Source organism: Emys orbicularis, chromosome 21, assembly GCF_028017835.1.
Source record: "Emys orbicularis isolate rEmyOrb1 chromosome 21, rEmyOrb1.hap1, whole genome shotgun sequence".
Taxonomy (NCBI): Eukaryota; Metazoa; Chordata; order Testudines; family Emydidae; genus Emys; species Emys orbicularis.
Genome location: NC_088703.1, coordinates 4180426 through 4194302, shown reverse-complemented (window position 1 = coordinate 4194302; position 13877 = coordinate 4180426). Strand labels below are relative to the sequence as shown.

The 13877-nt window shown below is 55.4% G+C and overlaps 1 protein-coding gene across 1 annotated transcript; it reads left to right on the top strand.

Annotated features, from left to right (window-relative positions):
• The first annotated feature begins 4411 nt into the window (after window positions 1-4411).
• ALKBH6 (alkB homolog 6) lies at window positions 4412-13633 on the top strand. The gene is made up of 7 exons (XM_065421005.1): window positions 4412-4451; window positions 5602-5708; window positions 7018-7086; window positions 8020-8080; window positions 9353-9504; window positions 10286-10402; window positions 12741-13633. The coding sequence occupies exons 2-7, from the start codon at window positions 5655-5657 to the stop codon at window positions 13011-13013; spliced, it is 726 nt and encodes a 241-aa protein (XP_065277077.1). The 5' UTR covers window positions 4412-4451; window positions 5602-5654; the 3' UTR covers window positions 13014-13633.
• The last annotated feature ends 244 nt before the right edge of the window (window positions 13634-13877 follow it).

Below are 13877 nucleotides of genomic sequence, written 5' to 3'. Positions count from 1 at the left end.
TCCCTCTTTCATTCTCATCGATTCGTTCCCCTCGGCGCGATCGCTCTTTATTCGCAGGCAAACCTGCTGGGCTTTTTTCCTTTTGAGCTGTTTAGAAAAAATATATATTTTTAAAAGAAAATGACCCTTAATAACTATCTTAAAAGAAAAATTAGCCATGGATGGCATGTTGATGTTCCCCACCGAGCCAAAGGTCTGTCTAAACGTGAACGTTGTCCTGTTTAACTCTCCCGGTTAGAGCAGTCCAGTCCCAGTCCAGTTAAAGCAGTACTGTGGATTTATACTGGTATCAAGGTGCTTATATCAGTCTAGCGGAGAGAAAGGGGAATAAACTATACTGGCTACAAGACACCTTTATCCTGGTATAACTAAACTCTACACAGTGTAACGGTATCAGTTAAAAAAAACACCTCTAGCCCACACGCTTGTGCCAGCACAAAATCCGTGTGTGGAACTGGTGTAAGGGAATGAGGTGCCCAGTTCTCTCCTAGTGACAACCCCAGCCTTGGTAAATAGCCAGCTTTGATCCAGTATAACCATGCAGTGTATAAAGGTGCCTCATCCTGCGACAGCTTTTTCCCCTTTCCATGTGGGAATAGCTATCCTGGTGTAAGCACACTGATCCTGGTAAAACTGCGTCCACACTAGAGGGGAGTTGTACCGCGTTAGCTGGTCCGGTCTAGTGAAAGGGGTACAGCGTTTGGGGGCAGGTCTCGGGAATGCTGGGAAGCCGGAGGCATTTGGGATGTTGACAACCGCCTCCGAGTGGCTGCTTTTGGGAATGGCATAAAGCTCCCTGTCTGAGTGGCTGGGCTCGGCTACGGGCAGGAAAAGGTACCGCGGCCTGCTCTTGTCGGGGGAGAGCTACAGATAGTTGGCTGGGTACTGCCCAAGACAGGGCGTGGGTCATTGCTAGAAACCAGGAACAGCTGCATAGAATCTATCCCTCCACCCATCCATCCCACTGAATCCTTGGATCCATCCATCTTATCCCTCCACCCATCCTTCCTGATCCCTCTATCCTCAGATCTATCCATCCATTTTCTCCCTCCATCTCTCCGTTCTTCTCCCTCTATCCTCAGATCTAGCCATCCATTCTTATCCTTCCCTCCATCCCCCACCGCTGCTGCCATGTCCCCTAATGTCACAAACTAGGAAAGCGGGAGAAAACGACTGGTCAACCTGCTTTCTCTGGGGTGTCCTGTTAGTAAGCAGAGGTAGCCTGGTCCAGTGGTTAGAGGTGGGGAAGCCAGGACTCCTGGGTTCCATTCCTGACACTGGGAAGGACAAGGGAAAAGGAAGCCCAGACACCTGTTCTATTCCTGACACTAGGAAAGGTGCGCTGGGCAAAGGAATAGAAAGCCAGGACTCCTGGGTTCTATTCCTGACACTGGGAAAGGAACCTTGGGAATAGGAAGCCAGGGCTGGCCCCTAAAGCTGCCCCCCACACGCATTGCCATCCCTATCAGCTGTTATGAGTACTAAACACACGCATCGCCTCATCCTCTCAGCTTCCTCTCTAGCCCAATAAAAAGACCCCCCCGCTTTCTCATTTTCTTTTTACTAGCAATAAAAAAACCCCTGCAATTGCTCAGCTTCACCCTAGTCACGAGGGGGTATCCTGGGCCTTCCCCCATTTCATCCAGACCCCGAGTCACCCCGGCCGGGCCTGTGTTTCCGATGCTAACCGTCATCGGGGACCGCTGTCCAAATGCTAACCTGGCCCCAGTCCGGCTCGGACTCCTTTGCAGCGGTCCCCGCCATGGCCTCAGTGTTTGTATAATAGAAATCACACGTCGGATGGAGTTTCTTTAACACTATTTTTAAAATTTGTAACCCATTCTCCTTGTAAATTGTTTAGCGAGTGGCTTGTTACTCCCGCTGATGATCTCGCTGTTAACTTTGCATGCCTTGTCCCTTTCCCCGTCCATCCAGGATCTCTGGAAAACTCAGCATGAGAAGAAATCAGTATGCCTATTGCTTATCTGTCATTAATAAAGAGTGTTTCTATGTGCATTGTGTAACAGGTCTCTGGCTTTAGGGTGACCAGACAGCAAGTGTGAAAAATTGGGACAGGGGGTGGGGGGTAATAGGAGCCTATATAAGAAAAAGCCCCAAATATCGGGACTGTCCCTATAAAATAGGGACATCTGGTGACCCTACGTGGCTTCCACTCCTCAGAGCGCTGCTTGGTCCCATCTCCCCCACCAGCTCAGCTTTGGAAGTAATATGAGGAGTGGAAAGGTGGCATCTCAGGTCAGCGGGGCATTTCAAGCTAAAGCCTCTGCAGCGTCTCAGTTTCGAATCTGCTTTTTCTCTGCAACCGTGAGGGCTAGAAAATTAACTTTCAAACAATAAATAATTTGAGAGTCTCAGCGGAGGCTTTGAGATGCCACCGTCTCTCTCTTCCTGGAGTATGGACTTAAAATCTCTCTTTCGACCCGGTCCAGCTCCGCCTCTGATGAGCTCTCCGGCTGCTCCGCCGTCCTTCCCATCAGAGCAGCTTTGGAAGTGAGGCCCTACCTTTGGAACGCGGATCAACCCCAAAGTTTCAGGGATTGTTCTAGGCGCCAATGAGCAGAACTCCACTGATGCGGGGGTGGGGGAGTGGAGGGGACACAAGGCCCCTATTGGAGTTTAACGCAGCCACATCTTCAAGCCCCTCTGCAGTTGGCTGCAGATTGCAGTTATTCATGCCTTCCAGCATAACAGCCCCCCATCTCGGCTCTGCCTATCCTCCCAGTAGAGCTGACATCCTGAATGCCTTAGCACTCAGACAGAAAGAAGAGTGATCATGGGGAGGGGAGAGGAGGGGATGAGAGTGCACACACAGCCCTTGCCATGGGGCAGAAGAGGGTGCACACCGAGCTGCTGGCATAGGGGGAGAATGGGAGACCCTGGTATGGGAGGAGGGAATGGAGGGCACACAGAACCCCTGGCTGGGGGGATATTGGGCGACAGGGGATGGATCACTTGATGATTCCCTGTTCTGTTCATTCCCTCTGGGGCACCTGCCATTGGCCACTGTCGGGAGACAGGACACTGGGCTAGATGGGCCTTTGGTCTGACCCAGTCTGGCCGTTCTTATGACCCTGTTATGGGGGGAATGGGAAATGGGGGACACAAGCCCCTGGCATGGACGGGGAGAACAGGAGACAATGTTATGGGGGGGGGCAGCCCTGGGAAGGAATGGGGGCACACAGAGCCCCCGGGGGGGGGGGAAGGAGAACGGGAGGCACACAGAGCCCCCAGGGTGGGGGGGAGGAGAACGGGGGGCACACAGAGCCCCTGGGGTGGGGGGGAAGGAGAATGGGGGGCACACAGAGCCCCCGGGGTGGGGGTGAAGGAGAATGGGGGGCACACAGAGCCCCCAGGATGGGGGTGAAGGAGTATGGGGGGCACACAGAGCCCCCGGGATGCAGGGGAGGAGAATGGGGGGCACACAGAGCCCCCGGGATGGGGTTGAAGGAGAACGGGGGGCACACAGAGCCCCCGGGGTGGGGGTGAAGGAGAACAAGGGGCACACAGAGCCCCCGGGATGGGGGGGAGGAGAACGGGGGTCACACAGAGCCCCCGGGGTGGGGGTGAAGGAGAACGGGGGGCACACAGAGCCCCCGGGATGGGGGGGAGGAGAATGGGGGGCACACAGAGCCCACAGAGCCCCCGGGATGGGGGGGAGGAGAATGGGGGGCACACAGAGCCCCCGGGATGGGGGGAGGGGAATGGAGGGCACACAGAGCCCCCGGGGTGGGGGTGAAGGAGAACGGGGGGCACACAGAGCCCCCGGGGTGGGGGGGAGGAGAACGGGGGGCACACAGAGCCCCCGGGGTGGGGGGGAGGAGAACGGGGGGCACACAGCGCCCCCGGGAAGGGGGGAGAACGGGGGGCACATGGTGTGATGTAGGGGGTGTAGGTCGCAGGGAGTCCCTGAAATAGGAAGGAGCGTGTTGGGGGGAGGAATAAGGGGGGGTCCAGTCCAGAGAGAGCACCCAGCTGGTGGGAGCGGTACCCCCCGTGCCATGCTGGGTAAGGGGTGCCACCTCTGAGACACAAACCCCCCGCACCCTGGCGCAGTCCCCGGGAGGCGCTGGAAGTGACCCCGGGCGGGGCAGCCGGTAGCTGTGCTGTGGGGCCAGGGGGAGCTGAGGGCGGGGGGGGGCTGTGCTGCTGCTGTACCCGCGAGCGGCGGGAGGCCACGGGGATGGGCTGATGCGCTCCCCCACGTGGCTGCTGCTGGCCGCGGGGGGGACGGGCGTGTGACGACACCGCCTGGAACCTTGAGGCTCCCAAGGCCCGCCTCCGCCCCTAGCCCATTGGCTGAAGCCGGCCCCGCCTATTGCACGAGCCGATTGCCCCTTCCCCCACCGCTGATTGGTTGAGCCGCGGCTTCTCATTGGGGGGCGGGGACATCGATCAAGAGGCAGACGGAAGTGGCTTTGCTCGTGCCTCAGGTGGGGGAGTGGGTCAGCAGAGGAGCGCTTTTCCCGTGAGCCTTTGCGACTCGCCCGGTGGTCCCCTGCGTTCTCTCCCTGGCTTGGGGCTGGGAGCCAGGACTCCTGGGTTCTCTCTCCCTGGTGAGGGGGGCTGGGAGCCAGGACTCCTGGGTTCTCTCTCCCTGCGAGGGGGGCTGGGAGCCAGGACTCCTGGGTTCTCTCTCCCTGCGAGGGGGGCTGGGAGCCAGGACTCCTGCGTTCTCTCCCTGGCTTGGGGCTGGGAGCCAGGACTCCTGGGTTCTCTCTCCCTGGTGAGGGGGGCTGGGAGCCAGGACTCCTGGGTTCTTTGCCTGGCATGGGCGGGAGCTGGGAGCAAGGACTCCTGGGTTCTCTCCCTGCGAGGGGGGGCTGGGAGCCAGGACTCCTGGGTTCTCTGACTGGTTGGGGGTGGGGGGAGCTAGGACTCCTGGGTTCTGTTCCTACCTCTGGTAGGGTGGGAGGAGGAGTGGGGTTCAGAGGTTAGTTGTCCTGGGAGTCAGGACTCTTGGGTTCTGTTCTTGGCTCTGCCCATTTGACCCTAGGACAAGTTGCTTCCTCTCTCCCTGCCTCAGTTTCCCTGTACGTAAGGTGAGGATAACCCTGCCCATAAGCAGAGTGGGGACTGCAAGGGTTGGTCCATTCACAATGCTAAAGCCTGTGTATGCTGTAGATCAGTGGTTCTCAACTTTTCCAGACTACTGTACCCCTTTCAGGAGTCAATCCTGAGCTCTGCTGCCCGGGGCTGAAGCATGTAATAGAGCTTTACAGGCTCCCTGTGGCATAGGGCCCTGGGCAGTTGCCCTGCTTGCCACCCCCTAATGCCGGCCCTGCACTTGAAAACTCCTAAACCCTGTCCTGTGACCCCTTGGGGGGGCGTGACCGCCAGGTTGAGAAACACTGATCCAGATGAGTTGACAAACCCCCTGGAAGCTCTCTGCGTTCCCCAGGAGTACGTGTACCCCTGGTTGAGAGCCACTGTTGCAGAGTGCCAACCATTCCTGTTGGAGCTCTCCCTGCAGCTTGGAGACCCTGATGGTCTTGTTTCTGTTTGCAGTGTGCGCTTGGCTAGCTCTTGGGTAGGTAATGGTGCTTCCTCTGCTTCCTTTCCATGGATCTGCAACGGTTCCAGGAGGGGGACCCAGAAGACTGGGCTTTCCAGCCATCGCAGGCCCCTTTTTTGACATGGAGGAGCCAAGTGCCAAGATCCTGACGCTGGAGACGTTTCGTGTAGAGCAGGTAACCAGGCATGGAATGTAGCCGGGAAGTGGCAGGAGGGGGAACTGGGGGTTTTATCTGCTTGTTTTGCACTGGTGCAAAACCCTAGTGTTCATTCGAGAGAGTTGTAATTGTCTGGTTTTACTCAGTTGTTGGGGCATGTGTAAGAACCATGGGCCTTGAAAGGTGTGTTGGGGTGGGAGGGAATATAACAGTAGAGAGATGCCTGCAGGTTTTGCATCTGTTGTTCTGGTATGGTCTGGTGCCTCTTTGAGTTGGTGGGTTCTGGTCTGGGGGGAAGTTGCTTCTGAATTGGCAAGGTTGGGGTGAAAGCCAGAAGAGGGGATTTGGCCAAGGTTTCTTTCGGGTTGTGATCCCCATCAAGTATGGGTTGGAATTGTTTAGTGTTACCCTGTAGGGGTTCCAGTGTGGGTTGGTAGGTGACAACTAAAGGGGTACGGTTGGAGGGGGTTTTGTTCTGTATTGAAGCAGGTTCTCTTGGGATATTTGGGTGGCCCGTTCCAGGATACGATCTACTTCTCTGGTGGAGTGTCCTTGTTCGGTGCAGGTGGTTTTAAGCGTGTTAAGGTGTGTATCCCGGACTTTCTCCTTGGAGCTTATTCTTTGGTGTCTGAGGGCCTCACTACAGAGAGAACCGATTTCTTGGAGTGTTTGGGGTGCTTACAGGATCTGAGAAGGTGGATGTGTTGATCCGTGGGTTTCTTGTAGATAGTTGTCTGTAGGGTTCCATCGATGAAGTGGATCATGGCATTCGGGAAGTTAATACTGGTGCAGGAGTGTTCTGCAGTTTGATGGTTGACGTTGTGATGGAAATCTGTGTGGGAGGTCAGGTCATCTGCCCAAAGGATGAAAATATTGGTGTGTCTCGGGTACATCATTGGTTCTGTGGTGCCTTTGTCCAGAAAATCTTCCTCACGGTGGCCCATGAAGACATTGACGTATTGGGGAGCCATCCTAGTACCCAGAGCTGTGCCCATGGTCTGGACAAAGTGGTGTTGAATGTAAAATGGTTAAGGGTGAGGATGACGTGGATGAGTTTGCCGATGGGGGTGGGTATCTCAGTTTTGTCCATTGTCTTGTAGATCTATGAGGCAGGCGGTCATGCTGTCGTTGTGAGGGATGTTAGTGAGGAGGGAGGTCTCGGTTACTGTGTCTGGGCAGCGCCTGGCCCGACGGGGCCCCGGTCTCTTTTGCTGTGTCTGGGCAGTCTGGGAAACTGAGCATAATGATACCGACCCCCTTTGTAAAGTGCTTTGAGATCTACTGATGAATAGTTGGTGGTGGTGTTATTAGTATGTTTTAATTGCAGGTTCCGCCAACTGTCTATTATGTTCCAAACTTCATCTCGAAGTCGGAGGAGACCTATCTGCTGCACCAGGTATGTGAGATTTTCATTCAGGTTTATTATTCCCATGGCACAAGAAGCGAGTGCAGCGCTTGGCGGATGCTGCTCTTGCAGTGAAGAATTTCCTGGCTGACTCGGATAAAAGCAGGCGGTTTGTCTGTTAGTGTCACTTCTCTGCAATGGAGATCTCGGTCCCAGACCCCGAGTGCGCAGACAGACGCAGCTTTTGTAGATCTGGCATCTGCATGACACCCCCCCCCCCCCCCCCGCTCAATGTAGTAGGACCAGCAGAGATCTTAAGTTCATGATGCATGTTATGGGAGCACCTTTAGGTCCCAACCGAGATCAGAGCCCCATTGTGCTAGGCGCTGCACAGACCCAGAGTGAATGACAGCCCTTGCCCCAAAGACCTTGCAGCCTCAGTAGGCAGGACGGATTGTTATGCCTGTTTTACAGATATAAGCATGAAAGTGCCTTGCCCACAGGGTCTGTGGCGGAGACAGGAATTGAACCTGGATCTCTTGAGTCCCCACCAGGGCTTAACCACAGGGCCAGCCTTCCTCTAAACATTCAGAGTTCTGGGCCCCATCGCCCACTCCCTGTGCTTCAGGCCCATCCTTACTTTTCTGCTTTTGTCCCCTCCCCTCCCCTCCGCCCCTTGGACAGGCTCGTATAACGTGATGCCCCTTGGTCGTTAGCCTGGGCCCTGGTTCAATTCCCTCCTCTGCCACAGACTACCTGTGAGGTCTTGGGTGGATCACTTAGCCTCAGAGCCTCAGTTTCCCCTCGTGCCCTTTGTCTGCCTTGTCTATTTAGATTATAAGCTCTGCCTGGCAGGGATGGTCTCTTTCCCTAGGCGCTAATGTAAATAATACTTTGTGCCTCCCGTACCGTTTCTCTGTAATGTTCTTCCCCTCAAGCAAAGCTTTCCGGCATCTCAGCCCGTCCCTGCGTTCGCCCCCTCAGGTTTATGCTGCCCCCAAACCCAAGTGGACCCAGCTGTCTGGAAGAAAGCTGCAGAACTGGGGTGAGTTCTCTCCAGCCCCATCGCTGGTGCTCAGGCTTGTGGCCCCCAGTGACCCCCCCCCCCCCGCCACTGCACCAGGGACCGGTTAGTGCACAGAACTGGGGAATTCGCTCCCACCGAGGTCTAGTCTGGGCTCAGCGCAGGATGTCAGCTTTGTCCTTTGGAAACCACGCAGAGCAGCCTGCATCAGGGAGGGAAGGAATGTCATTTGGCTGGTGAGTGACCTGAGCTGGCTGGCTGCAGGATTGAGGAGACAAGATCTCCCCAAACCCGGCGTCGGACCCTGCCTCAGTTTTCCCCACCCTCATGCAAGGCCCCAGGCCAGCTCCCTGGCAATGAAGCTCCCACCGGTATTGGTTTTCAGTCCCTTTCCCTAAGGACATGTTTATTGTTCAAGGACAGCTCGACATCCGTCAAGTCAGGTAACCCAGGCCCCTCCTAAGGTCTAAGGGTTTTGCTGCTGTCTGAGCCATTGGTATCCCCACTTTCCTGTAACTGGTGTGGCCGGATCTGGATCTCCTGCAGAAGCCTCTCCTCGTGTAAATGAAAAAGAGGATATAGCGATTTTGGGGGGGGGAGGGTGCATATACACCCCCAAATGTGACTGGGCCGGGGAGCTGAGAGTCAGATCTGGGGTAAATGGACCCAGGGATGTTACTTAGCTTGTCAGCGCCTTGGGGCAGGGACTGTCTTTTTGTTCTGGGTTTGTACAGCACCTGGCACAATGGTGGCTTGGTCCATGACTGGGGCACCACATGCTACCGTAATATACCTAATAAATAGGCTAATTGCATTCAGTTCTGGGCACCAATTGGAAGGGAGTTCAGAGGAGCGTAGTAAAAATGATCCAGGGGCTGGAGCGCCTAAGTGACAACCAAGAGGGGAAAGCGGAGTGACCTAGAGGATAGAGCACTAAGCAGGGACTCGAGACAGCTGGGTTCTGTTCCTGGCTCTGCCGCTGGCCAGCTGGATGACCTTGGGCAAGTCACTTGGCTGCTCTGTGCCTCAGTTTCCCCATGTGCAAATTGTAAAGCGCTTTGAGATCTGCTGATCTAGGGAGCTAGGGATTTGCTGGTTGCAGGCGTGAAGGAGGGAGAGGAATTGCTTACGGTGCTTAAACCAAGCCTGTCTGAACCTCTGGAGTACGGCCTGCCCAGCCCAGTGGGGTGGGCGGGGGATGTCGCATAACACTTGCTTAGTGCTTTTCAACCATGGATCTCCTAGCTGGATCGCTTTCATCGCCAGCTCCTCTCTGTATTCTCTGCCTCCCAGGAGGGCTGCCCCATGCCAAAGGGATGGTACCGGAGAAGCTGCCCGCCTGGCTGCAGTGCTATGCCGAGAAGATCTCCTCCCTCGGAGCGTTTGGAGGGAAGCTGGCGAACCACGTGCTGGTGAATGAGTACCTCCCGGGGCAGGGGATCATGGTAACTACCCACGAGCCAGCTGCTCCGTTACTCAACTTCAGGGTGGCTCCTGCCCTGTGGGGGCAAAGGAGGAGGGGCAGACGCAGAACCTGACCTGATCAGAGGCGTGTCTGTGGGGGCAAATCTTGCAGCAGTGGCAACTCCTGCTGGCTGGAGATTTCAGGGGGACGGAGTCTAGATAGCCAAGACTAGGTTTTCCCAGGAGAGTGATGGTTAGCACGGGGGCGGCGTGGGAGTTGGGATTCCTGGGTTCTGTCCCCAGCTCTGGGAAAGGAGTTGAGTCTAGTGGTTACCGCATGGGAGCGGGGTGGGAGTCAGGACTTCTGGGTTCTGTCCCCAGCTCTGGGAAAGGAGTTGGGTCTAGTGGCTAGAGCAGGGGGGCTGTGTGTCAGGACTCCCGGCTACCAATGTCTTCTCTTAATCCCAACACCTTTCGATAGCCCGACCTCGCTTTGAGAGAGCAGATTGCTTCCACAGCCGTGTTTTTATCTTGGGAGTGGAGCATGAGCACCAGTGACATGCAAGCCTAGGGCATGTACACCCCGCCCACACTCCTGGCTTTGCCATGTGCGCTGGCTACAAAGGTTGGCGACGTCAGAGAGGCATCTTCTCAGCAGCAGGGCCTGCGTGTGATGGGTTGGTCCACGTGTCTTTGGTGTTTAGAGCCGTGTCTTTCTGCATTTCATGCTTGGTACTGGAGAGGAGAGCTGGGGGAGGGTGTGTGTGTGTGTGTGTGTGTGTGATCCTTCCCTTTTTAGTCTGACATGCCAGCTCCCTCTAGCCTCATGAAGATGGACCTCTGTACTTCCCCACCGTCACCACCATCAGCCTGGGATCACACACGCTGCTGGACTTCTACCATCCCGTCAGCAGGGGGCAGCACGCGGACAGCGAGCAGGTGAGCACAGAAGGAATTGCAAACAGAGCCCGGAGAATAACTTTGTTTGTTTGTTTGTTTGTTTTGTTCCCCCTTTGGTTTGGTGGCAGTTCTGAAAAATCGAAAACAAATTCGGCCTGGGTCAAACCGAATCTGGAATTTGTAGATGAATCGTAAAAGTTGGTCTGGGGTTTGTTCCAGAGCGGGAATTTGTACCTGGCTCTCCTACGTGCTGTAACCACCGAGCTGGGCATTATGGGGGTGCTAGTGGTGGCGGCAGCAGCTCCTTTTCCTTCTCCTCCCCTTCCCCCCCCACCCCCTGATTTTATGAATGGCCAAAACTACTCGCAACAAATTTGCCAATAGTTTCTGATCAACCAATATCGCATCTTTCGTTGAATAAATTGTCTGACAACGTTCACCCGGCTCTGCGAACAAGTCATATCTAGATGTGCCTGGAGAGGTTTCAACCAGCCCCTGAGATCTGCATGTCTGAAAGAGAACTGAGAAAATGCCAAGAGTTCTCTGTTTGTATTTTGAGTGTCGTCACTTTCCTGCTTTCTGATTTGTCATTAGTTAGGCTCTGATCCTGTTGAGGCGTATGCACATGCCTAACACCCGGGGAACAGAGAGGAAGGATGGCCAAGTGGTTAGGGAGCTAGCCTGGGCTTTGGGAGACCCAGGTTTGATTCTCTGCTCCACTAGAGTCATCCTTTGTGACCTTGGGCAAGTCACTTAGCCTCTCTGGGCCTCAGTTCTGTAAGGTGGCGATATTATTTGTATTATGGTAGCGCCTAGGCGCCCCAGTCATGGACCAGGAGCCCCCATTGTGCCGGGAGCTGTACATTTTTATTGCTATTAGGTGTATTATGGTAGCGCCTAGGCACCCCAGTGCTGGACTAGGAACCCCCATTGTGCCGGGAGCTGTACATTTTTATTGCTATTAGGTGTATTACGGTAGCGACTAGGAACCCCCATTGTGCTGGGAGCTGTTCAAACCCGGAACAGAAAGGCAGCCCCTGCCCCAGTAGAACCCCCCTGCTTCCTGTAGAGGGTTGTGAGGGTAAATCCATTTCTGTGAGGCACTCAGCTGGTGCCCATCATTGTGGTATCGAAGGACCTGAGCTGGACAGAGACTGTCTGTTCACTCTGTGTGCTCAGCGCCGCGGGCAATGGAGCCTGATCAGCGGATTGGGGTAACCAGTTCCTGCTCATTTTAATCTGAGGGCCAGATCTCTGGGGCAGCTTTAAAAGTCTCTGCCTGAGGCGCTACGGGGAAACCAACAACCATATTGTGTTCCCTGCGGTGGGATCCCTGATGTGCATGAAGCTAAGCTGGGGCAGGGCTGGTCTGCACATGGATCTTGCGGTGCTTTAACTCATCCGGCTTAGAAACTGCTACAGCAGGACACGCATACACCTCCCTTCTCCTCCTCTCTCTCTCATACAGTTTATGGGTGATGCACTTATAGGTGCGCATGGATGCACCCCCTGCCCACCTTATGGGAGATCACAGAATCAGAGGACTGGAAGGGACCTCGAGAGGTCGTCTAGTCCTGCACTCCTGGCAGGACTAAGTATTATCTAGACCATCTCTGACCGGTGTCTGTCTAACCTGCTCTTAAAAATCCCCAATGATGGAGATTCCACAACCTCCCTAGGCAATTTATTCCAGTGCCTAACCACCCTGATAGGAAGTTTTTCCTACTGTCCAACCTAAACCTCCCTGGGTGCAATTTAAGCCCATTGCTTCTTGCCCTGTCCTCAGAGGTTAAGGAGAAAAAATTTTCTCCCTCCTCCTTGTAACAACCTTTTTATGTACTTGAAAACGGTCATCACGTCCCCTCTCAGTCTTCTCTTCTCCAGACTAAACAAACTCAGTTTTTTCCATCTTCCCTGATAGGTCATGTTTTCTAGACCTTTAATCATTTTTGTTGCTCTTCTCTGGACTTTCTCCAGTTTGTCCACATGGACATGGGTTCTATCCCCAGCTCTGGGAGGGGAATGATATGTAGTAGTTAGAACACGTGGGAGAGGCCTGAGAATCAGGACTTCTGTTCCTAGCTCTGAGAGTGGAGTGAGGTCTAGTGGTTAGAGGTGGGGGGCAGGGGCAGCTGAGAATCAGGACTCCAGGGTTCTGTTCCCCAGTCCTGCTGCTGACTCACTGTGTGGTCTTAGGCAAAGCCCTGTCTGTGCCTCCATTTCCCCATCTGGAAGACGGGGGTGGTGCTGTAAACATCCAGGGGGGTTGTGTGGCTTAAACTACTAACATCCTTCGGGTGCTTTGAGATCCTCCCGTGGAAGCAGTTGCAGAAGGGGCCAGGTTTGGTTCTGAACGTGCTCCGCTGTCCTTTCTCAGGTCCCCGCGCCCCAGACAGAGGAGCAGCGCCACTTCCTGTCCCTGCTGCTGGAGCCCTGCAGCCTCCTGGTCCTGCGGGAGGACATGTACGTCCGTTACCTGCACGGGATCCGACCCGCCACCTCCGACGCCATCACGGAGAAAATGGCCAACGTGGCGGCCTGCAGCGCGGCGCTCGGGGATGAGCTGCGCCGGGGAACCCGGGTGTCGCTCACCATCCGCCACGTCCCCAAGGTGCTGAAAACGGCCATTTTCCTGGGCAGGGGGAAGTGAGGGGAGGAGTTTGCTTCCCTCCCTCCCGCCCAGGCTCTTGCCTGAGAACGGTGCTGTGAAACGTGCAATTAACGAGGGGGTAGGGAGGCCCGGACATGGAAGGCTGCGGAGACCCCGTTCTCCCAGCGCGCCGCAGGATGGGAAGAGCCGAGCCCAAGAGCGTCTCACCCGCACGGGAGGAGAAGAGCAGCCTCTGGGGTCATCTGTACGAAGGCGCAGAGACTTGGACCGGATGCAGCATGGTCTAGTGGTTAGAGCGAGAGGCCAGGGTGTCAGGACTCCTGGGTTCTATTCCTGGCTCTGGGAGGGGAGTGCGGGGCCTAGTGGTTAGAGCAGGGGATAGGAAGCCAGGACTCCTGGCTTCCTACTCCCCACTCTTGCTCCTGCTTCACTGTGTGACCTTAAGGGACTCTCCCTCCACCTCCCAGTGCCTTAGTTTCCCTGGCTGTGACACGGCAGGAGTTCTATCCGTTGGCAAAGCACCCTGAGCACTTCAGAAGCGTGCGGCGGGCTCGCCTGCTCCTACCTGTGTTCAAACCCATTCATTTAAACGTGGTGAACTCTAATAAAGGCAGGGGCGGGTCATTCCACCTCGCTGGTGGCTCCTTGCTGCTGCTTGAGGAATCGGTTACGTTTCTGCTTCTGAACTCTCTTGTGCCGCTGTGCCCGTTTCTCCGGGCTGAGATCTCGGCTCAGCCGGCCGCTGCCCCTGCCTCCCGTTCACACCTGTGCGCTCTGCCCCTGGGTGCGTGGTAGGTGAAATTGTGCGTTTGATGGGGGGAGGGATTGGGCATTAACTGCTGCAGCTAAGGGCTTGTTAATCCACCTCCCATCAGTGATGTGCTTTCTAAACCGGAGCCAATG